This window comes from Neovison vison, chromosome 6 (genome assembly GCF_020171115.1).
Source record: "Neovison vison isolate M4711 chromosome 6, ASM_NN_V1, whole genome shotgun sequence".
Taxonomy (NCBI): domain Eukaryota; kingdom Metazoa; phylum Chordata; class Mammalia; order Carnivora; family Mustelidae; genus Neogale; species Neogale vison.
Window position 1 is genome coordinate 129,854,288 of NC_058096.1, and position 24,188 is coordinate 129,878,475.

Here is a 24,188-nt window from a genome sequence, read left to right on the forward strand (position 1 = left end):
TAGAGCTGCTACAGTTAGTCTCTGCCTGCCACTCTCCCAGGGGAGGGGGAGTAGTAGCTTGAACCCCTCACCTTGCTCTAGCAGAAGACTCTCCCAATAATTATCATTATTAGGTATGGAGCCAAACAGTCTGACACTACTGCTCTCCGGACGTGTCTACATATGTGCATCCAGAAATATTTACACATATTTTTCAGTGGACTCCTGCTGTACATTCTTTACTGAAAGATGCTTTATTTTCCCTCAATGATAAACTGATTCAGCAAAAGTGGATGCAGCTGTCTCATTCTGTTTACTGGTTGAATCTAAGTTACGTTCCACTGTATGGAAGTGCCATATTTTGTAATCCCCCTACTGGTGGGCACTTCCGTTGTGACCCACTTTGCCATATTACAAGTTATCTATGTAAATCTTGTACATACATATGTGTACCTGTTGAAATATTTCTGTTGAAGTCCAAAAGAGCTTTAATAACTCCTTTTTTAAAGTCTCTGATTTTCTAGATTTATAACATCATTTTCTAATAGTGACAATTTAATCTCTTTTTTCTCCAATATTAAAAATATGTTTCTAATCTTTTCAGTCATACTGCATTCACTTCCAAAGTAATACCAAGTGTCTTTGGTAGGAGTGAGACTTCTTCTCATGTTCTTGATTCTAATGGAACACCACGGATATCTGGTATATTCTTATCCCAATCCTCTGTAACTGAATTATGCATTTTGATGGAGGCTTAAACAGCATACCTGAATTTATAAGAAAACTAGAATCCTAAATCTTCAGAACTAGGTGATAATGTGGTCCTCCACCACCACTCCAAACCCCCCTCCCTACTACACTTCCTTTCTTGCCATCCTGGTTTGGGTTTCTACATAGTCAAACCTGGAAAAATTGGAAGTGAATGTGGCAGGTGGAAGACCTGCCTTGCCAGTTACTTCCTAGGCCCAGTCACTTAGTGTCTAGGATCCTCAGCTTCTCCTCAGTAAAATGGTGACAATGATACCCATCCAGGGGGATTTTCGGGGGGATCAGAAGTGCTTATATGGGCACATTGTAGATTAGGATATGACGGGGAGGTTACGTTGATGGGTTTCCAACCATGCTGCTAGTGGCACAAGCAGTACCAGAGCCCCTCTCTCAGTGAAGCAGATTCTCCTGAAGTCACAGCTAGCCCTGGCTTACCAGACTGTGCTCTACTACACCGTCTGGGAGCCAAATACTATTACAGTGCCTTTCCGGAGGTGTAACTAATTCTGCACAAATGGCATTAATTATTGCCATCTGAGGTGTGTGTGTGTGTGTGTGTGTGTGTGTGTCTGTCTGTCTGTCTGTCTTTGTCTTTGGAGTTGATCCCCCTCTGTCTCTACTCAAACCTAACCTCCTCCTTCTCAGCCAGCCACCCTGAACTGTCTTCTAAGCATCTTTGGTGACTTGCATTTGTGTATCACTGCAGTTCCTGGAAATTTCAACCATTCTTGAAGTGGAGTTCTTTCTGACTTCACATATTCTATACTCAATAGACTGCATGGCTGACGAAATGCCAGCCCTTAGGGCTGGGGATGAAGATACAATTCACTGAACACTGTTAGCCATAAAAGCAGAGGGGGACAGGGATAGCATATCCTGGGGCTTGGGTCCTGTGGCACACGGAGGAGAGCTGCTGCAGGGAGCAGCTCTGCACTCTAGAAGACTTGGTGGGATGTGGGCCTGCAGGGCTTCTGTGACCCTGTGCTCAGCAGGAACTGGAGATCCTACTGGGGCTGTGATGGCCCAAACCCACCCACCTCCCCCAGTTTACCTGTCCCATAAGAAAGGCCAAAACCAAGTGAAAACCCATTTTTTTCCCAGGATCCTCCACTACAGTTGTTTTTCAACCCCAGTATGCATCAGAGTCAGCTGGAGAGCTTGTTAAAACACAGAGCAGTGGCCCGATCCTTGGAGTTTCTGACTCGATGGATTTGAATGCCTGGACCCACATGCAGAGTTCCTGACTCAGCAGGTCTGAGGTTAGGTCCAAGAATTTGTATTTCTCACAAGTTCTCAGGTGATGCTGATGCAGCCAGTCCAGGCACTACACTGGATTGAGAAATACTGCTCTGTTTTTCCAAGATTACGTATTTCAGGGACATATCCAGACCCTCCCTGCCTATGTAGACACACAGACAGGAGAACCTGTCACCTCATCTATTCTAAAGACAAGGTGGATGCCTCCGCTGTTACAGTCAGCTGGCTGAAAGCTAAAAGGTTGAGCTCATTTTCCCCTTCTTCTTCATTAGAGCAGCAGGGACTCTCCTCCTATCCTGAAGCCTCCACTTGGCCCAGAAGGGCCAGGAATGGGCTCATGCCTCCTGGGGCAGAGAAGGGCAGGCAGCATGTGGCAAGGAGTAGGGTGGTGTGTCAGGAAGGGCAAGGGGCTTCCAGTCACACCAACTCTTCTCAAGCCCAGGGGCAGCCACTCCCTGGCTGATGGCCCTGGGCCTCACTTTCCCCATCCACACAGGATAATGATGCCCACAGCCTGGAGGACTGCTGAGGACAGTAAATGGGAATAGTGCAAGCAGGAGTCCTTTGTTGTCTGTGAAGAACCCCACAGTCTTTATTACCACAGCTTTGTGACACATCTGCTCCTTAACACTAAGCCGTAGTGATGGTAGCTCATCCTTGTTTTTATTTTATTTTTTACAACTCTAGTCACTTTGCTTCATTTTTAAGATTTTTCTCACCCTCTCCCCAATGATGGCCTTTACCTTTGAGCCCCAGTATTACTGATGCTGACTCACCTGCCATGGGTGTATTTACACATGTAGACCCATCTGTAGGCACTGAAAAGAAAAAGCAATCGGTATACATGCCATTAAGCTCTCATATTGCTCAACCCAAAGTCATGAGTTTCTCAGTCTCAAGAGTGAGGAAAGAAATAAGAAACCAGCTAAGCAGTTTGTTACTTGTTCTCAACAAGCCAAGATTCTGCAGGCCCATTTAACCCCTCTCCCTGACCTTTGCCTTTGGACATTAGGTTCTGCCCCAGAATCTCCCCAACACTCAGGGAGTTGCAGAGAAAGAAAAGGAGAGGCCCTTTGAAGAGGGGCAGAGACTACTGAAGATCTTGACAAAGATCCTTTTGCATTAGCTGTGTGATTCAAGCCATCCTGACATCTTCCTTCCCTTCAGAGCTCTGGATTGTGGTAGGCAATCATTATATTCTTGCTATGCTGGAGGGGGAAAAAAATGGCCCATAGAGTCAGAAAACCTGGATATGGTCTTCATTCTACCTTGGACAACTCATTCCACTTCTCTAAGATTAGAGAAGTTTTTAATAAGTGTTTTTATATCAGTACAACGCTTAGTTTTCTTATCAGTAAAATGGAGTTACCATTATTTACTTCACAGAGTTGTTTTGTTTGAAGGCTAATGGATGGTTTCTTGCTCACTGCCTAACAGATGAGGAGCTTGATAAATCATATTGGTGAAATCTTCTTTTCCGCAACTTTATTTTTTTTTTTTTATGTGAAAGGGTCCCTACTGAAGAACATGACCTTGTAGTCTCACCCCTCAACATTCCAGTGCAGCTGGGGTGAGTTAATTTTGGACTAGTAAATTTAGCAAAAGCATTGAACGAGGCACATGTGGCTGTGCCCCTCTTCATTGAACAGTGGGGAAAGGGTGGTTTAGATCTTTTCAGCGATGCTCTATGACAATATGCTTTCTCCTCTGCCTTCAGCCACTGGGTAAGCCAACAGATCTGTTCTCCTGAACTAGTGGGTAACTAATTCCAGGGCAATTTGGCGAGCCCTGAGGCCAGCTCTGCACCATGACCTCCAATATCACCTTTTTGGTAATAAACATCTCTTTTCATCTCTTTCTGCCTAACTCCTGTGTCTATATCTTTATTGGTTCTGGTTCTGGGGAAGGAGGATACTATCTGCTAGCCTCTCCCATAGTTAATTGTTACCTCAACAATGAACTAGATCATTTCTCCTTCTTTCTATGTCCATGCTGTTATGTCCATGGCCCAGAGAAAATAAAACACTGACAGGCACCCCCCTCCCACTTACTGTAGTTCTCTGCCAGGACAGGCACCAGACCACACTGCCCCGCTGTGTAGATGAAGCCTCCATCCAAAGTCATGGCATCGGCCTCTCCCTTCTGAAGTTAAGAAATAAATCAGTAGTGCAACAGTGAAGCTGTTTCCTGTCTCACTGACCCTCAGAGGTGTCTATCCATTGGCTTTATGTCATATGCCCTTTTGATTCATCACATCATGGACCACCCAAAACTTCTCCTGTACCACCATGGGGGTTAGAAAACTGGACATGATGATCCAGGAACAAGTGCCCAATCCAGATCCTGCTCCCTGGCATCTCTGAGCTCTCATTGGACCCATCTTGAGCCCTGGTTATGCCCTCACCACATTTTCTTTGTGACCACTGTCACTCAGTAATCTATATGTCCAGACTCAGGGGTTGTATTTACGGTTTCTCTTTTTAAAGGTTTTATTTATTTATTTATTTATTTATTTGCCAGGAGAGAGAGAAAGAGGGAGTACCTCATGTATTCCTCACAAAATCCAATAAGGTAAGTACTATATAATTGTTCCCCTTTTATACACTAGTGAAGTAAAGCAGAGGGAAGTTAAATAATTTCTCCAATAGATAGTCACTAAAACTAACACTTAAAACTTAAACAGTTCAAGTCCTTAACTCCTGCTCATAACCAGTATACCACACAGCCTCTTGGACCTGACTATACCAAAGAACACATACTTAAAAACTATTCTATACACATTTTTTTCAACCATCAAATAGGCAGATAGGCTCATTGTTAGGATTAAATGAGTTAATGTGGGACACCCGAGTGGCTCAGGCAGTTAAGCGACTGCCTTCGGCTCAGGTCACGATCTCGGGGGTCTGGGATTGAGTCCCGCATCAGCTTCCTTGCTCAGCAGAGAGTCTGCTTCTCCCTCTCCCTCTGCCTGCCACTCCTCCTGCTCGCGCTCTCTTTCCCTCCTTCTCTCTCTAACAATAAATAAATAAAATCTTTTAAATAAATAAATAGATAGATAGATAAGTTAATGCAAGTTAAGAGCTCATAAACATGTTTGGCACATAGTAACTAACTTCTGAGATATTAACTGTTATTATTTCTTATGATATATCCAGAAATATTGAGGTTATAGAACAAAAATCTTCAATCCTATATCATCTACAATACCAAAGGATTTGCAAATAATTAATATATAGACATTTAGAAATCAGTTAAATAAATTGAAGCAGAAATACTTGGTGGAATAATGTGAAGCCATTAAAAACATTTTTAATGAATATTCCATTTCCTAAGAAAGTGCACCTACTGTGCTAACAATAGATGACATTTACTGGCTGCTTACTATATGCTAGGCAATGTTCTGAACACTCAAAATCATTTAATCCTTAAAATTGACACCTTAAGAAGACTGTATAAATTTCAAGATCTTAATGTATGGGTTAGTCTTAGGAAAGTTTATCAAAATAAAGATCTTCTTAAAGAATAATGTAGGTCTTCTGAGTTTGTCAATTTTTTAGTCTTTTATTATAAATTTATTTTTTCTAATTACAAAAATATTATCTGCTCATAGAGAAATGGAAAGCTAGTAACACAATTCATGACTCAGAGATTATGAGGTAATGACCTCTGAGTTATAAAGTTGTAAATGATTTTATTTATCTTTCATTTCTCTTCCAGCATATAATATTTTTAGCACCAAAAACAATTATACTTACAACTCAAGGACTAAGGTTGATTTGCTTTCACAATCCACAGAGGCCCTAAACACCCCCTGGGATGTCACCCCACTTCCTGCAGCTCCCAGGCAGGACCATACTCAAGAGCTCCCAGGACTCCAGAGCTGAACACCTAAGGAGTCTGGACCTTGGGCCATCCTGAGCTCCAGTGGCACATTCAGTAGAGCTGGGTGGGCCTTTGGAGGGTGGGAGCAGCACATAACAGGTGCATCTTAGTCTCATAGCCAAAAGGAAGACATATGGGAAGAGGGCAGAGAGGCCATATGTCTGGGTGTCCGAGCCCAGCTGTGGAGGTGAGGCGCTCCTTACTGTGATGGCGGCGATGCAGTCCTCAGTGCTTTCCTCTGTGGTGCACTGTAAAGCACCACCGCTTACAGCACTCCACTCATCACACTTGACCTTCTCATGGTGGCCCACTGCACACCACAGCACCCTCTGGGGGTCTTCCACACCTAGGACAGGTGGAGAAAAGCCAGGCATCCAAAAGAAGTCCAAAGATGTGTCTGGGAACTTAGCGCCACTGGCTACAGAAAGGCTGCCCAGTAAGGTCCTCACTGACAGCAGCAGAGTGGGGATGTCTCAGGCCCACATCATTGCTCATTCCTGCCTATCATTCTCCAGGAGAAATGCGGAACTCTGCACCCAGAAAGAGTAGTGAAGGAAGAGTATATACTCACCTCCTTGAGTATGTCCTCCTGAGGAGACCCCTGTCTGAGCACCAGAAGGTCAGGACCTTCCGGAGTTTGTTCTGACAGGACTGGATTCTCCCATTCAGTAGCATTCCCCAGTTGGTAGTTATGTGTACTCCTTTGGGTAGGCCTAATCTCTCCCCACCCCCATTTCTGCTCACCAGAGTATGCCACATCTAACACAGTGGCTTTTGTGGATGCTCATGGACTATTGGTTGACTAAATGAAGACAAAAGTAAGGGAAGAAAGAAGAAATAAACCATAGGGATCTAGAGGAAGGCAAGAGTTGGAAATTCACTCCTGATAGTGGCAGAGGCCATGTTCCCACTTCAGTTTGGGATGTGCTATTTTCTCCTGTCATATAAACCGGCCACTGGGTGGGGTATCCCTAATTAAAACACAGGAGCAAGAACCATCATTACTTCAAGTTGACTCTAATCTGAAGGTCTTCAAAACCCTTTCGTGATCTCATAATTCAGGCCTTTTCCCCAGCTCAGCAGAAAATCCCCTCACTAACCCAGTGCAGCTGGTAGCTCCTTTGGGCTCCACTAGCCAATGACGGTTGGATAAGGTGAGGTTTTCAGGCACTGGGGAAGCCTCTCTGGCTTTCCTGCCTCTGCTGCCCTCCCAGGACTTTACACACCTCTCCTTTGATGTTGAGTGGCAGCAAAATATTCGTATCCCACATATAGCTTGGCATCCATCTTAGGAGGGATTCTTAAAAACCCACGGGTAGCATCTGTAAACAGCAAGTCCTTCCCATGAGGAGAGGCAAAGAGCTGGAATTCTGTCGACTTGTCTTTTCCAAAATGTTCCTGTTCAAAGGAAAAAAGAAAAAGAGAAGGAGGGAAGCTGGCGAAGCAAGGGGAAGGGATAACAAACCCCAAACCAGACAAGGAAAACTGGAAGGGAGAAAATATGAGCACTTGAGAGCTAAGACAAAGCACCAAGCCCACCAAAGCCCTTGTGGTTCCTGGGGTTCTCCCACCTCTCTCCAGGGAATGCTTTACCCAAATCCCAGCTGGTCTGCCATGAGCAGCTTCAGGGAAATGGCCAGGGACCGTTCCCCAAGATCCACACCAAGAGGTATGGTTGCCATGTCCCATGCAGCTGCCCTTCTCCAAGGGCAAGTTCCCACAGGGCAGGCAGTGAAGGCTGCCTGTCTCCTGGCCAGCCAACTGTCCCAAGAAGCTCTGGAGGTCTTCATCCCAGAATAGCTGGTGATCCAACACCTGCCACTGAGACTGGAGGTCAGGAGTCCTGGGCTCCTCTCTGACCTCAGGCCTACCACTAAAGGACCAGCTGGGAACTTTCTGGCCTCCAAAATATGGAAGGGCCCTTTGCCAACAACTCCCAAGCTCTTTCCACTGTCTATCTGCTTTTTGCTTTTGTGTCAGTTCTATGTGAAAAGATACCTTCTGCCCTCATTGGCAAATAATCCCTTCCCTTGCTGGGGGTATGCACAGCTTCCTACCTAGGGCTCAAGAATCTCCCCAGATATACCCTGCAAATCAGTTCCTCTGTCCTCTACAAAGTACACGGTCTGTGTCCACAAGGTTGTACCATTTCATCTGGTGATAATTTGTATGTGTACTCATCAAGTCCCTTACACTTGTCTGGAAGCAACTCAAGGGCAAGTCATTGTCCACTTCATCTCTGGACTCCCAGTGCTGAGCAGAGAGCACCAACAGAGAGGGACAGGGAATGAATGAGGGCTGGCCAGGAGATGCTGTCACCAACACCAGAAAGAGAGAATGCTCATGGCTAGGGAACCTGCCATTGAGGAAACTGAGGAGGGCAGGATTCCATGGCAGTAAGATAATAGCGGAACACTCCATGGAGGAGGGGCATCTACTCCGCATCCTGAAAACCCCCTTAGAACTGAAGAGAAAAAAATGGAGCAATGAGTTACTTCTATGGAGTCTTTTGTCCATGGAGTAGATGATGCCAGGTGAGGGGTTCAGAGCCTCTGTTGTCTCTAACAATACAGACTGAGAGATTTTTCGGTGAAGCAGATGATGTATGACATGGTTCCTGCCCTATACCCAAAAGAACTTTCAGAGTGGCTAGAAGAGAATATAAGAAAATGCCCCAAATCTAAGCAGAGACCTACCCCCACCCCCGCCATATACACAAAGCAGGAGGTGAGGGTAGAGGGTGGGAATACCTGGGCCTGGTTGAGTAGCTCCCAGATCAAGTCCTCCTTGCCCCCGACATTTCGAGCTACGACAGCATGAGAAGGGAAGAGGCCCAGGTTGCACTCCCTGTATTTATCCACAGGCATCTGGCTGTTGTCTGGGCAGAGCAACTTATACTGGTCATGATCCGTCCTGTCTGCCAGGTTCTCTGTAGGAGGAAAGCCCAGATGAGCCCACTGCAGGCAGAGCCATGAGCCGTGGTCCCTGCTGCTCCCTGAATCACAGACTGACCTTGTTGTAATTACTTTTGAGGCCCTGCTCATGCTCCAGGGTCACAGAAGCAAGCCAAAATCTAGACAACTTTTGTGTCCTTGTAAATGTTCCACTTGAATAGGAACAAAGTATATTCAGCTAGCCAGTCCCCAGACACAAAGCCAATTCTGAGCCCTTTCACCCCAGACAAGGTTGCCTGTGTGGCCCCAGCCAACCAGATACATTGTATTTGTTTCTTCATGTTCTTTACCCTATAGAAGCTCCCTGCCTTCTGCCCCATTTTGCAGTTCTCCAAAAGGAGACCGTCCACTTTGTGAAATGTTCAAGCTTGTTTGTATCATCTAACTTGTCTCCTTTAATAATTTTTTTAACAACCCAAAGAGACTGAAAGAGAATCTTTTCCAAATAAGTTTTATACCTATGAGGAATCTGAGGCCTCAGGAGGCCAAATGGCCGGTTCTCATTGCAGACAGACACGGGGCTAGGAGGCCCCTTGCCCAGGTCCCCTCAGGGTATCCCCACATACGTGTAACTTTCTGCTATGAATGATGATAGCAAATGTTTTCTGAGCACCCACAGCACACCAGAGATGGTGCTGAAGGCTCTCCAGGCTCTGTTTCACTTAATCCTCATAGCAACCAGGGGAGGCCTGGTTGATCCCCTAGATGAGGAGACAGGCTCAGAGACTGAAGGTGACTTGTCAGCTGGTCTGAGGCTGATGCACCGCCATGCTAGGACAGTCCAGGTCTCCCGACTATAGCAGCATCCGCCCCCTGGAGGCAGAGGCTGCTGGGGAAAGGTGGGGAAGAGTTGAAGGAGGCCTAGGGGCCCACTCTGCATACTCTGTATGTAGAAAGAAGACCAGGAAACCTTGTGAGGAAAACAGGCAGTTTGGTTCCCCTTGTCTAGGTATTTGAAGGTATTCTGGCTTGAATTGTGTCCCCTGCAAATTTCCATGTTGAAATCCAAATCCCCAGTACCTCAGAATGTCACCTCACTTGGAAACAGAGTCATTACAGACGTCATTAACTAAAGATGAGGTCCCATTAGAGTAGTGGGGCCCCTAATCCAATATGACTGGTGTCCTGATATAAACCACACACACGCACACATACATATACACATGGAGAATGTCACATGAAGGGAAAGAAGTAGAGTGGGGTGATGTGACTACAGCCAACGAACTCCATAGATGGCCAGCAAACCACCAGAAACTAAGGGAGAAGCAAGGAGCCTCCAGAAGGAACCAACCCTCCCCACACCTTGATCTTGAACTTCTAGCCTCTAGAACTGTGAGACAATAAATTGCTATTGCTTAAGCCACCCAGTTTGTGGTACTTTGTTATGGCAGCCCTAGCAGACTCGTAGACGTCTATGGGGTTCATGCATGATCATACTAAAAGAGAAGGAGTACAATTAGAGTTATGGTAAATGGTTACGCGTTTACTTAGGTAGGTTGTAAAGAAAATACTCTTTAAATCTTTATATTGAAAGAAAAACTTAAAATGATTTAGTAATGTCAGAATTAAATTAAAAGAATGAATATGATCTCATAGCTTCAGAAAGAAAGAATTCTCGACATCAGTCACTCAGGGGCCCAGTGGCGGAAGCAGCTCCCCACCAAGCTTCATTTGCACCCCAAAAGCCTGGTGGATCATCATAAACTGCTACTTAAAAGGCAGTGAGTGATCTTAAATATTAGCAGACAAGTGACTTCCAGCAAAGGTCCAGGACACTCTGGGACAATATGGTATTTTCAGAAAATGAAGATGTTTTCAAACATTTCAGGGTGGGCATTAGAAGATGCTGGCCGCTGGCAACATAACTGCACTCACTGGGGTGCCCACAGGAAGTAACAATGACGAGGATCTGGAACAACTTGAGTCTGGGAGACGGGACCCCTGGATAACCCCACTCATTAAATGTACCGATAATAGGAGAGGCCTCAATTGCCAAAATGCTAACAAACCAGGTCAGTGTGTAATAATGAAGGGGGAGTGAATTGTGAACAGCTGAACAAGGCAACAAAGGACACCGAGCTCCCACTTCATGCTAGAGAAATACACTAGGTTGTAAGGAACTAAGGCCCATGTAAAAAGTGAGGACTTGGGGCGCCTGGGTGGCTCAGTGGGTTAAAGCCTCAGCCTTCGGCTCAGGTCATGATTCCAGGGTCCTGGGATCGAGCCCCGCATCGGGCTGTCTGCTCCGTGGAGAGCCTGCTTCCTCCTCTCTCTTTGCCTGCCTCTCTGCCTACTTGTGATCTCTGTCTGTCAAATAAATAAATAAAATCCTTAAAAAAAAAAAAAGTGAGGACTTAAAGTTCCCCTTGAGGTAGCAGACTTTGATCTTAAAAATGAACCTAGCAAACTAAATATACATTTGGTTTAAATATCTTAAGCGATATAAGTATATTTTGTATCTGATAGAAATTTAATTGGTTACAAAACAAAACCCAGATTCTATAACTTCAATTTGTCTTAAATTTATGTTATTTTTTTTCTTTCTGATAAATTGCCCCAAACCCTTAAAAGCGTTTTTTTAATATAAAAAAGAGAAAGAAACATATTTTTGTCCACAGTAATAATGCTTTTGCAACACATCTAATTGTAGATATGCTAATAAGTTGGGAATCATTATAATTTGTTTGCTTATGGTGTTTATAACATTTAGGAACCATTTATACTGAAGCATTTGGGAGAGTGTGATTACATTTGAAATGGATATTGCAGTGGCTAAGCAAATTGAGTTACTAAATTATTAAAATTTGTTTCATTTTATTAATTAATAAATACTAATGTTACTGTTTAGAAAATTTGTTTAGTAGATTTACAGACTGAACAAACTAAACACTAAACAAAGTACGAGTAACGGAAATGGTTTTTGTATAGAAACTCTCCTGTTCCATTAAGGGTCTTATCATCACCCATCTCTAGATGTAGGGAAATTTTCAGGCCAGAACCATCTGTCCTGGCCAGGGGATGGCTCCCATGAGTCTTCCTCCATCCAGCACTTACCAAACACTGTCATATGCCTCACAAAGGCCACATCCCCCACACCATCCCGCAGACACCTGAGGAACAAGACAGCAGTCGTTAGGCCAGTCCCCATGAGTTGCTCTGCACTGACCACTGGTTCACAGGGCTTTGCCCACAGTTTCCCAGGCTTCAGTGTGTCCTCAGAGGCCATGGCTCTAGCTGAGGAGCCTTTATACCTCCACAGCCAACCTGAGTCTGAAGCAGGCAGGAGCTTTGTAAGTCATAACCCAGGTAACTCTAGTGGGGGAGAGATGAGAGGGCAAGACATTTCCCTTCCCCTTCAAAGGCAACCTAAAGCGACTAGTTTTTGTTTTTGTCTTAATAAAGGCTTATAGCCTAATATTGAGGATAAAAACTCGGGATAGCCTTGGATTCCTGGACTGTTTTGTTCTGCTTTTGAGCAGTAGTCTTCTCTCTTGTCCCCCCCTACAGAGGCTGAGGAGGTAGAGAGAGGCAGGCACATGTTTATGACACAGAGAGATGCTCAGGGAGAGAAGCAAGCAGGGAGGTCCTGGCCTTTGGCCCAGCTGGAAGCCCAAACCTGTGTCTGTGAATCCCAGAGTCCCAGATACAGTTTTGTCCCTTCAGCCCTCCTTGGCCCAGGAGGGTAACACACAGACCCTAGGCCATAGAGAGAGAAGAGGGGGTCCCACACAGTAGACTGCTCCTCAGGATGCTTAGGAGTGAGGGCAGGCCATGGGAGGCACTCAGGACACTGGGTTTCACACTGACACCCCAGGTGGTCTGGGCAGGCTCTGTGTCCTCTTCCTGCACCTTAGTTTCCCTGGCATCAGAATGAGGAGGAATGCGGGGTGTCCCCACTCACTTGAAGGCACCAGCGTAGCCGAAGTATGGTTCTTGGAAGGAGCAGGCACACTTGTTTGTCCCTTTCCCTGCACAGAGTTGACACAGCTTGGGGAATACCTCCCTGTTCGCACAGGGGACACAGCTGCCGGAGAAGATCTTGGCCATTTCTGCTGTGGCTGCTTAACAGAGACATAAGGAACCTCAGAGCATGAATTGGCTGGGGACCTCCAGGCTGCATGTGTGTTAGCGAGTGGCCCTATATGAGAGCCCAAGAGGCTGAACACACTTCCCAGGACCATCCTGAGGAAGCAGATGTGGAGAGGTGGCCGACAGTGCCCAAGGCTGAGGAAGTGGATGGCCCAGGGTGTTCAGACATCACACTGGCGTGTGGGCCTGGGGCCCCAGCCCACCAGATGCTTCCTAGCTTGCCCACTCAAGACACAATGGTGGCTGACCTCCATGGAACCAAGTTGCAATCCCTGTTAACTCACCCTGTTAACTCACCACCAAGGACGCTCTAGGTGTGTCAGGCAGAACCCCAGATACTGCAGGGACTCCGAACATCCTTCCTTACCTCAGAACATGGTCCCATCCAGCCCTCTCCACTTTGGCACCAGGGGCTGTGGTAGTTTATGGGGATTCCTCTTCTAGGAATCCATGGAAGGGCATTGGGGTAACTTGCCTGGCAGTGGGTAAGGAGGTGTGCCAACAGCCACCTCACAAACTGTCACACAGACATCTAGCACTGTCTGACACTGAAGCAGGGGAGACCCCAAGAAAGGGCACACGGGATCAGAGCTGTGGCCCAGGCTATAGCACTCCATCTGACCCCAGCAGCCTGTTGTCCTATTATAGGCAAAACATGAATGCTGCAGAACTGGCAGGCCTCAAAAGCACAGAAAGACTTTGTAATCATCTTCCAAATGCTAAAGAGGTACCTTAGGCTCCCTTAGCTCTTCATAACTGAACAAGAAGTACACACAAAAGAAATCATGGCTCCAGTCCACTCCTCTCTTCTTGGCCCCATCCCAAGTCCTTGCCCCAGGTACAAAGGCCGGACTGCTGACGGTGTGGCTGTAATTCCCAGTAAGCCTTCCTGGGAAGCCAGAAGGGAATTGTCCTTTCTCATGAGCTTCAGGGACCTTTCTTGTCAAGCCAAACTGCTGGGGTTACAATGAGTTCGGGGCTGTCAGGAGCTTAGAGACCAAGGTACCCTTGCTGAGAGAAGACTCAGCTCCCACTTCCCAAGGGTTGCTGCTGCAACAAACCTAGCTGATCACACTTAAAGCAGGCTGTCCTCACCCCATCTCGCAGTTTCCGAAACTGGTATGCTGGATCGTGGTTGTAGGGCCCCACTGCTATCTCTGCGGGTGACTAGAGTAGGAGTCCTGCCGGAAGGCACCCAGCCTCAGCCAGCTTACCTTCTTCAACAGAGTCAGAAGGAAGAAGTATCCGGATGGGAAGGAACCACCCAGCAGACCATCCTAGGCCCGAGTGGCAGGACTTCTTGCCTTGGAGCTGTTTCAGCTGGAGGTCGCTGCCCTTCTCCACCACAGCCACAGCATAATGCAAGGTTTGTGGCTCTGCAAAGGAGCAGAGAGAAAGAAGGGCCAAAGGAAGATACCACAGTCACTAGCTAATCTTCCAGAGGGCGTGCAATGGGCAACTTTAGGGAAATCCTAGGGTCTCCACCATCCCCTGATGAACAGGTAGACAAAGAAAAGAAAAAAGCCTTTGATTAACAGGATAGAGGGAAGTCCCTTATTAAGGCAATAAACACTAGTGTCTTTCTGACAACCCCTCCAAGCCAGCAGAGACATGGAGGTGGGGGTCCCCAGCTATTATAGGGCCTGCAGGGGATTCTCAGGAAGATCTTCAACTCCCAGTCACTGTGACATTACTGTTTCTCCCCAAAGGTTTTTCTCCCTTCTCAGCTTCTCCATCTGCAGCCCAGACACAGTGGTGAAGGTCTGAGAGGAAGGATGCAGGGGTACCCTGGGACTTTGCCAGGGCTCTGCAAATAGGAGTCCGATTGAGGTGGGCTGTGCTCACGCACACACTGATGACACTAATGGACAAGTACAGGGAGGAGGCAAAACCTTATTCTTCGACTTCCCCCCACCAAACCTCTACTGACAGCATTCACAAACCCATGTTCTGTAGCACCTGCCAGGGACTCAGCACCGGGAAGAGCCTGCCCAGGTCTGTGTGTCTCCAGAGATGGGCCTCCCAATGGCACAGCCCCAGGGGTAGGTGATGGACCCCAGAAAGCCCTGCCCCCCTTATCCAGCAGCACCAAGGGCACTTCCACTAGGATGCACACAGTTCATAGCTTCCCAGGGAGAGTCAACATTCCAACCCTTATGGGTCAATGTAGATGACAGCCTCTTTTGATCCAAAGAGCTCCAGCAATTCTGTTCCCTTCAGATGAAATGTTGGCAGAGACCCTGCCTTCTCCCCCATAGCTGCAGTGTGAAAGCAGAGACCTGGGGCCCCAGGAAGAACGCACCAATGTTTGACCCATGGAATTCTGCCACGACAGGCTTCAAATTGAAGGGGGGCAGCCCCGCTTCAAGCACCAAACCTGCTTCAAGGGTCACAGCATCTGCTTCATTGGCCTGAAATAGAAGAGACCAGAAATATGAAGGGAGCCCTAACCTAGCCCTCTGCCAGGGATGACTGACCAGAGATATTGCATGGGTCAGACCTCCTTCCCTCCCTAGTGTCTGCTTGAATGTCACCTTCCCAGCAAGGCTCTCTCTAGCCACATCTTAAAACTACCACTTCATGTATGAATGCTGGACTCCCCTTTGTTTTTTCCTTAGCCTTTATCAACCACCTGAGAAGTTTTCATTGTTTACTGCTTGCCCTTCTCTTTGGAATGTAAACTCGACCAAGGTGGGGACATTTGCGTGCGTGCGTGTGTGTGTGCATGTGCGTGTGCGTGTGTGTGTATTTTCCTGCTGGTTTCCTGCTGTACCCAGAGAAGCACCTACTACAGGTAAGCACTCAATAAATATTTACTGGGTAAGTGAATGAGTGAATTATTGAATATTTCTATCCATAAGAAGTCAGGGTTTGCACTCACAGATCTGGATTCCCTTTTCAAGTATCTGTCAGCCCAGCATTCCTTCCTTCTTGTGAGAAGCAGCCACCTCACAGCCTCTTCTCAGAAATGATATTGGATCATTTCCCAACCCATCATGGAAATCATTTTTTAAAATTCATTTATTAACTGACATTTGAAGTAACCTAGGCTTTTTCTGAATTTAGTGTTGCATTTCTATATATTTGCCTCCTTTTTCCCTATCCCATCTTTTTCTATGTATGTATTCATACTTGGGTATTTATGTATTTATGTTTATATATAATTAATATTTATGGGCTGCATGTATCAGAAACCAACTTAAATTGACTTGAGAAAAGGAGGGAGTTAGTATAAAGGTAAAAGGAAAAGAAGGCCACTGGGCCTAGTGAACACTGCCAAGGTCAGAAGCAATTAGAGACAGCGGTTTCAGTTTACATCCATGGGCTCCAGGTCATGCCCGAGGTTCCAGACTGTTCTTGCTCTTCCTCCACTTTACATACATCTCCCCTTCCTGGCTGCCTCCTCCTCAAGCTCCAAGAGCAGTTGCAAAGACAGTAGTGCCACGGAAAGTGTTTAACCTGCTCCCACAATTGTATAAGGTCTAATTCTTGTAACAAATCATTCCCCCCACTCATCGATGAATTAGAGAAAAATAAATAAAAGTTTGTGGGCATGTTTATGACCCTTACTGAATATTTCCAGAGTGTTTTCCAGAAATAACACAGAATTTATCATTTATAATGCCAATAGCAATGTGTCCTACTGTCACGGAAACCTACCAGCAAAAAAATGCTATCATTTAAGTGATGTTACTACGTTTCTAGGTAAAAACTGTTACTTTAAGAAATGGCTCTATTTGCATTTGATTATTAAAAAGGATGAACACAGGGCACCTGGGTGACTCAGTGGTTTAAAGCATCTGCCTTCAGCTCAGGTCATGACCCCAGGGTCCTGGGATAGAGCCCTGCACATCGGGCTCTCTGCTCAGCAGGGAACCCGCTTCCCCTCTCTCTGCCTGCCTTTCTGCCTACTTGTGATCTCTGTCAAATAAATAAATAAATAATCTTTTGAAAAAAATTTAAAAAAGGATGAACACTTTTCCTTATTTTTATATTATTTATTACATGTAATTTCTGTGAGTGATTTGTGTATAGCTTATTATTCTAAGCATTTCTTATATATTTAAATGACATCTTTATCTAGTTTTTGCCCTAGCTGGTTTGTCATAGCTGATGCAAATATCTTTTCATATGCTTAAGGCTTTACATTTTTTTTGTCAGAGATCTATAATTTTTACATTTCCAAGTTTATCTACCTCTGTGATTTATCTTGTGATGTCTATCTTTATTAGTCAAATTGAGTCAAACTGAGAGCTTGTTTTGGTAAATGGATTAAACATTTCACTCGTGTGCTCGCTTCGGCAGCACATATACTAAACATTTCACTCGATTTTCCTTGTTAAATAATTACCCAGTTGTCCAGCTAAAGAATCTTTTCTTTAGCCATTTGTTTAGAAAGTTTACTTTATCATATATAAATCTATATAAATCCACATGTATCTTACTTAAATTTATTAAACCTAGAGCCCTAGTACCCTGATGCTGGGTATTGATCATAGTTGACATCTGCCTCATATCACATAGACAAGGTGATGGATGAATGTATGTAAAGAAAGCTGCGAATATATGCAAGTTTTGTTTTCTTCCAGGTCTCTTACATCTACACCAGGACCCTGGGCTCTGTAACATTGCTACTTTAATATTTTTCAAGTTTCAAGTAGATCTCATCCACTCCCATGCTTATTTTCTTTTTCATAATACTATTTATTTCCTCATCCATGTGCTTTTTCTTAGGATTTTTATATTTTTTATTTATATATTTATGTATATATAAAATATATATTTTAAAATAATATGTATTTATTTATATATGTTTTTATTCAATTGATTCTTTTAAAAAAACTGTATTTTGATGTAAATTATATTTAACTTATTCTTTGGCAAGATATACAAGTATACGATATTTCGTCTTCCCATTTAGGAATATGACGTATATTTTAATTCATTGATAAATATTGTTTGTTTGTCCTAGACTTTTGTATTATAACAATCTTGCAGATTGCTCCTATGATTTTTCTCCTGAAATGTTTTTCTATTATATTATAGTAGACTATGTTATAGTGTAATAGAATTATAGTATATTGTTTTAAATGAAAATGAGTCATAATTTTTGGGCTACTTTCCCCCAACTAATGACCACTATTATATAAAAAATGACATTGTGATATATTAATTAAATTTAATTTATTAAATTTATATAACCTATTCACAATTAGAGTAATATTTTCCTTGATCCCACTGTATATTCCAGGCATGCAATCATCTGAAAATATGAATATTTTATTTGTTTCTTTCTATCCCATATGCATTTTGTATCTTTTTGCTGGGAAATTCTAAAAACAATGTTAAGTAATAAGGGTAAAACTACAACTTCTTGTTTATTTCCGACTCTTTATGGATTTTCCAGTGCAGTCTGGCTTTGCTTTATCACAGGCATTTTCAATGAATCCTTCTTTATTAGTTGTTTAATTATTATTATTGTTTTTACTATTAATGAATGTTGAGCACCTATATTATTTTTCTACACACAGTCCCTGTACTTTCAGGTCTTCAGCTTCTTTCTTTCTCCTCTAAAGCATGGTCTAGTTCCTATGGGAAGAAAGTTGTTCTGAAGCAATAAACAATAACAAGCACAGAGAAAGGAAGAATGAATTTTCTTCCACTCTCCTGTTGGCAACTGCAACTTACCATAATGGCCTTGATACATTCAAGGTGAGAGGTTCTCTTCACACAGGTGATGTGGGGACCATCCGCTGGAAGGACTCTTTTCATATTGGCACTGAAACTGGAGCACTTACTGGCTTCGTGATCTGAGATGGTGCACCACCTCACAGTTTCCCCAGGGACAGCCAGACACAGCCCTAGGGGACAGAGGCCAGAACTGTAAGGCACCCACAGCACTCAACTTTCTCTGCTGGTAGAAGAAGTGAAAGGTAATAAAGGGTTCGTTGAGTGGGATAGACAAAAATTGGGTTAGCTGCATGGCTCACGTGAATTCTCAACTCCTATTTCACTGATTATGCCATCCCCCTTGGAGAAAAAAGCCAAAAGCATCCCCCGAAAGTCAAACACAGAATTACCATATGATCCAGAAATCCCGCTCCTCAGTATATATCCCGAAGAATTGAAATTGGGTATTCCAATATACATACACAAATATTCATAGCAGTACTATTCGCACTGGTCAAAAAGGGCAGAAACATGTGGGAGGCCACGGTAAGGCTTGAGACGAGGACCAAACCAGGCCCTGACTTATGCCTCCTTTAAAGGCTGAATAGCCGAACAAAAGGCTTAGGTCGATAAAATCGAGGAGCACTGAGAGAGGGTCTGTGCTATGTGTTGTGCGCTCGCCTACGTGACTTCCCACACGTTTGCTAGTCAGATAGAAATGATTTGGTCGGGGTCATAAATTCTTGGCTGGTCCCTAGATAATGGGAAAGCTTGAAGGGTTTTCTGTGCATGTTGCAAACTCTTTAGTAATCAGCTAAAAATAGATACTTTCTTATGATTGTTTCTATTAGCTATATAATGCCTTGCTGCCTTGAATAAACTCGGCACTATTGGACATCCTCCTTGGTGCTCCTCCTGCTCCCATCTCTTTGTCTCTTAATTTCTTTTCACCATCCTCTTACCCTCACATTCCTGGTCGATTTGTCACACTGGCCGCAACAGAAACAACCCAAATGTACATCAGTGGATGAATGGATAAACAAAATCTGGTCTATCCAAGCTGTGAAATATTGTTCTGCCAAAAAAGAATGAAGTCCTGCTATATGTTACACATTGGTGAACCTCAAGATTAATATGTTAAAGGAAAGAAACCAGATATGAAAGGCTATACATTATAAGATTCCACTCACATGAACTATCTAGAACAGGTAAATCTATAGAGACAGAAAACAAATTGGTGGTTGCCAGGGGCTGGGGGAGAAAGGAATGGGTACTGACTGATTAATGGGTACAGGATTTTCTTTTGGGGTGATGAAACTGTTTTGGAGCTAGACAGAAATGGTAGTCCACACAACACTGTGAGTATACTAAATGCCACTGAATTATATACTTTCAAATAATTGATTTGATTTAGTGCATGTCACTTCAGGGAAAAAAGATAAAAGAAACCTATGGGAAGGAATCTTGAACCTACTGAATTAGTCTTTCTTTTGACATTGGATACTCTAATCTTATATGACACTAAATGCTGGGGCATTAAAATCAGTATATGTTTATTTCACTGGCATTTTAAGCTATAGTAATAAGCATAGAGAATATTACAAAGGTAAAATGTTCTTTACAAATCTGTAGTATTTGAGCCAAAAGTTATTTTAAATAAAATACAGAAGATGAAAGTTACAACAGTAGCAGCTCTTCATTTTTTATGAAGTCCAGTATATTTGAACTACCCAAGTTTGTCGGACTCCAAAATCTGTACTGCCTTTTAACTCTAAGTATGAAATATGAAAAGAGATGGGACAGGAAATGCCAAACTACCTTAGACAGAATCGCACTCGAAAGACAGAATGGCAAATGGAGGCCCTCAACCCTATCTGATAAAGCTTTCCAAAGCGGCAGCACAGGGAAGGGAGAACAAGCTACGGAACAGAACTCCAGAGACCATGTGCCTATGTGCAGAACAGAAACATTTGAAGTATTAGGAAATAATAAAGACTAGAGCAGAAATAAATGATACAGAAACTTAAAAAAAAAAAAACCAGATCAATAAAACCAGGAGGTATTTCTTTGAAAGAAAAATCAAAAAAATTAATAAACCTCTAGCCAGACTTAACATGAAAAAAAGAGAAAGGACTCAAACAAAATCACAGATTAGAGAGAAAAATAATAACCAACACTGCAGAAATACAATCATAAGAGAGTATTTTGTGAAAAACTATGGGACACCTGGGTGGCTCAGTTGGTTAGGCTACTACTGCTTTGGCTCTGGTCATGATCCTGGAGTCCTGGGATCGAGTCCCTTGTCGGGCTCCCTGCTCTGTGGGGAGCCTGCTTCTCCCTCTGCCTGCTGCTCCCCCTGCTTGTACTTTCTCTCTCTCTCTTTCTCTGGCAAATAAACAAATAAAATATTTTTTAAAAAAAGAAAAGAAAAACTATATACCAACAAATTGGACAACCTAGAAGAAATGGATAAATTCCTAGAAACAACTACCAAAACTGAAACAGGAAGAAATAGAAAAGTTGAACAGACTGTTAACCGGCAAAGAAATTGAATTTGTGATAAAAAAAAAAACTCCCCCAAAACAAAAATCCAGGACTAGATGGCTTCACAGATGAATTCTACCAAACAATTAAAGAAGAGATAGTACCTAGAACAGACCAATATCCCTAATGAACATAGATGCAAAAGTTCTGAATAAAATACTAGCAAACCGAATTAAACAACGCATTAAAACAATCACTCACCACAATCAAGTGGGATTTATTCCTGGGTGCAAATGTTCTGCAATACTTGCAAATCAAGCTATGAGAAATGATACATCATATCAACAATAGAAAGGATAAAAACTATATGACCATTTCAAAAGATGCAGAAAAAGCATTTGACAAAGTACAACACCCATTCATGATAAAACAAAACAAAACATCCTCAACCAGAGGCTTGGGTGTCTCAGTCAGTTAAGCATCTGTCTTTGGCTTAGGTCATGATCCCAGAGTCCTGGGACTGAGTCCTGCATTGGGCTCCTGCTCAACAGGAAGCCTACTTCTCCCTCTGTCTGCCACTCCCCTGCTTGTGTTCTTTCTTCCCACCTCTCTCTCTCTCTGACAAACAAATAAATAAAAATCTCAAGAAAAAAAAAAACCTGAACAAAGTAGGTTGAGAGGAATATGCCTCAACATAATATAGGCAATTTATGAAAAACCCCCATTTATAGGCCATAATATAGGCCATTTCTCATCCTTAATGAGAAAAAACAGAGCTTTTTCACTAAGGTCAGGAAAAAGACCAGGATTTCTACTCTCAGGACTTTTATTCAACATAAAACTGGAAGTCCTAGCCACAGCAATCAGACAGCAAAAAGAAATAGAAAGCATCCAAATTGGTAAGGAAGAAGTAAAACGGTCACTATTTGTAGATGACATGATACTATATATAGAAAACCCTAAAGCTTCCACCAAAAAAACTGCTAGACCTGGTAAACAAATTCAGTAAAGTCACAGGATACAAAATCAATGTACAGAAATCTGTTCCATTTTTATAAACCAATAATGAAGCAGCAGAAAGAGATGTTAAGAAAACAATTCCATTTAAATTGCACCCAAAATAATAAGATACCTAGGAATAAACCTAACCAAAGAGGTAAAAGATCTGTACTCTGAAAACTATAAAACACTGATTACAGAAATTGAAGATGACACAAAGAAATGGAATGCTCATGGATTGGAAAAACAAATATTGTTAAAATGTCTGCACTACCCAAAGTAACCTACACATTTAATGCAATACCTTTCAAAATACCAACAGCATTTTTCACAGAACTAGAACAAACAATCCTAAAATTTCTGTGGAACCACAAAAGACCCCCAGGAGCCAAAGCGATGTTGAAAAAGAAAAGCAGAACAGGAGGCATCACAATTCTGGACTTCAAGTTATATCACAAAGTTGCAGTAATCAAAATAGTATGGTATTGGCACAAAAATGGACACACGGATCAATGGAACAGAATAGAAATAAACCCATAATTATGTGGCCAATTAATCTTTGACAAAGCAGGAAAGAATAGCCAATGAGAAAAGATGCTTTTTTTTTTTTTTAAGACTCTATCCATCTGCTTGACAGACAGAGACCACAGGCAGGCAGAGAGAGAGAGGAGGAAGCAGGGTCCCTGCTGAGCAGAGAGCCCAATGCTGGGCTCAATCCCAGGATCCTGGGATCAGGACCTGAGCCGAAGGCAGAGGCTTTAACCCACTGAGCCACCCAGGCGCCCCAAAAGATGTTCTCTCTAACAAATGGTGATGGGAAAACTGAAGAGCAACATGCAAACGAATGAAACTGGAGCACCTTCTCACACCACACACAAACACAAATTCAAAATGGATTAAAGACCTAAACATGAGACCTGAAACCATAAAAATCCTAGAAGAGAACACAAGCAATAACTACTTTGTCATCAGCCATAGCAACTTCTTCCTAGATACGTCTTCTGAGGCAAGGGAAACAAATGCAAAAATAAACTACTGATGGTTCACCTCCCCTTCCAATTTCCCCCAACTCCCTTTGGGTTTTGAAGGGGCGGGGGGTGGGAGGTCGGGGTACCAGGTGGTGGGTATTATAGAGGGCACGGATTGCATGGAGCACTGGGTGTGGTGCAAAAATAATGAATACTGTTATGCTGAAAATAAAAAATAAATTTAAAAAAATAATAAAATTTAAAAAAAAAACTACTGAGACTATATAAAAATAAAAAGCTTCTGCACAGAGAAGGAAACAATCAACAAAACTAAAAGGCAACCTATGGAATGGGAGGAGATACTTGCAAATGACATATCTGATAAAGGGTTAGTATCCAAAATCTATAAAGAACTTATACAACTCTACACCCCAAAAGCAAACAATCCAATTGAAAAATGGGCAGAAAGGGTGACTGGGTGGCTCAGTTGGTTAAGTTTCTGCCTTCAACTGGGGTCATGAACCCTGGGTCCTGAGATTGGGTCCCACATCCAGCTCCCTGCTCAGGACGGATGCTGCTTCTCCCTCTCTTACTTCCCCTGCTTGTGTTCTCATTCTGTGTGTGTGTGTGTGTGTGTGTGTGTGTGTGAAAAAAATAAATAACATCTTTTAAAAAAAGGACAGAAGACATGAGCAGACATTTCTCTAAAGAAGACATCCAGATGGTCAACAAACATGAAAAAGATGTTCAACAGCACTCATCAGCATCAAAATGCAAATCAAAACTACAAAAAGATACCAACTCACACCTGTCAGAAGGGTTAAAATAAAAAACACAAGAAACAACGAGTGTTGGCGGGGATGTGGAGTAAAAAGGACACTTGTGCAGTGTTGGTAGGAATGCAAACTGGTGCAGCCACTGTGGAAAACAGTTTGGAGGTTCCTGAAAAAAGTTAGAAATAGAACCACCCTACAATCCAGAAATCATACCACTGGGTATCTACCCAAACAGTAAAAGAACACTAATTCAAAGGGATACATGCTCTCCTATATTTAAGGCAGCATTACTTACAACAGCCAAGAGAAGCAGCTCAAATGTCCACTGATAGAGGAATGGATAAATAAGATGAGATAGATAG

At 43.3% G+C, this 24,188-nt stretch overlaps 1 protein-coding gene across 1 annotated transcript in view; it reads right to left on the bottom strand.

Annotated features, from left to right (window-relative positions):
- The window catches only part of LOC122910555 (inhibitor of carbonic anhydrase-like), a 30,927-nt gene extending 12,226 nt beyond the window's left edge, over window positions 1–18,701 (bottom strand). The window contains exons 1-10 of the mRNA XM_044255177.1: window positions 18,618–18,701; window positions 15,232–15,340; window positions 14,144–14,305; window positions 12,742–12,889; window positions 11,895–11,950; window positions 8,637–8,815; window positions 7,113–7,284; window positions 6,090–6,232; window positions 4,041–4,146; window positions 2,781–2,822 (exon numbers count right to left, since the gene is read on the bottom strand). Coding sequence (XP_044111112.1) covers window positions 2,781–2,822; window positions 4,041–4,146; window positions 6,090–6,232; window positions 7,113–7,284; window positions 8,637–8,815; window positions 11,895–11,950; window positions 12,742–12,889; window positions 14,144–14,305; window positions 15,232–15,340; window positions 18,618–18,701 — 1,201 coding nt within the window. The remainder of the gene's footprint in view (window positions 1–2,780; window positions 2,823–4,040; window positions 4,147–6,089; window positions 6,233–7,112; window positions 7,285–8,636; window positions 8,816–11,894; window positions 11,951–12,741; window positions 12,890–14,143; window positions 14,306–15,231; window positions 15,341–18,617) is intronic.
- Window positions 18,702–24,188: the final 5,487 nt, after the last annotated feature.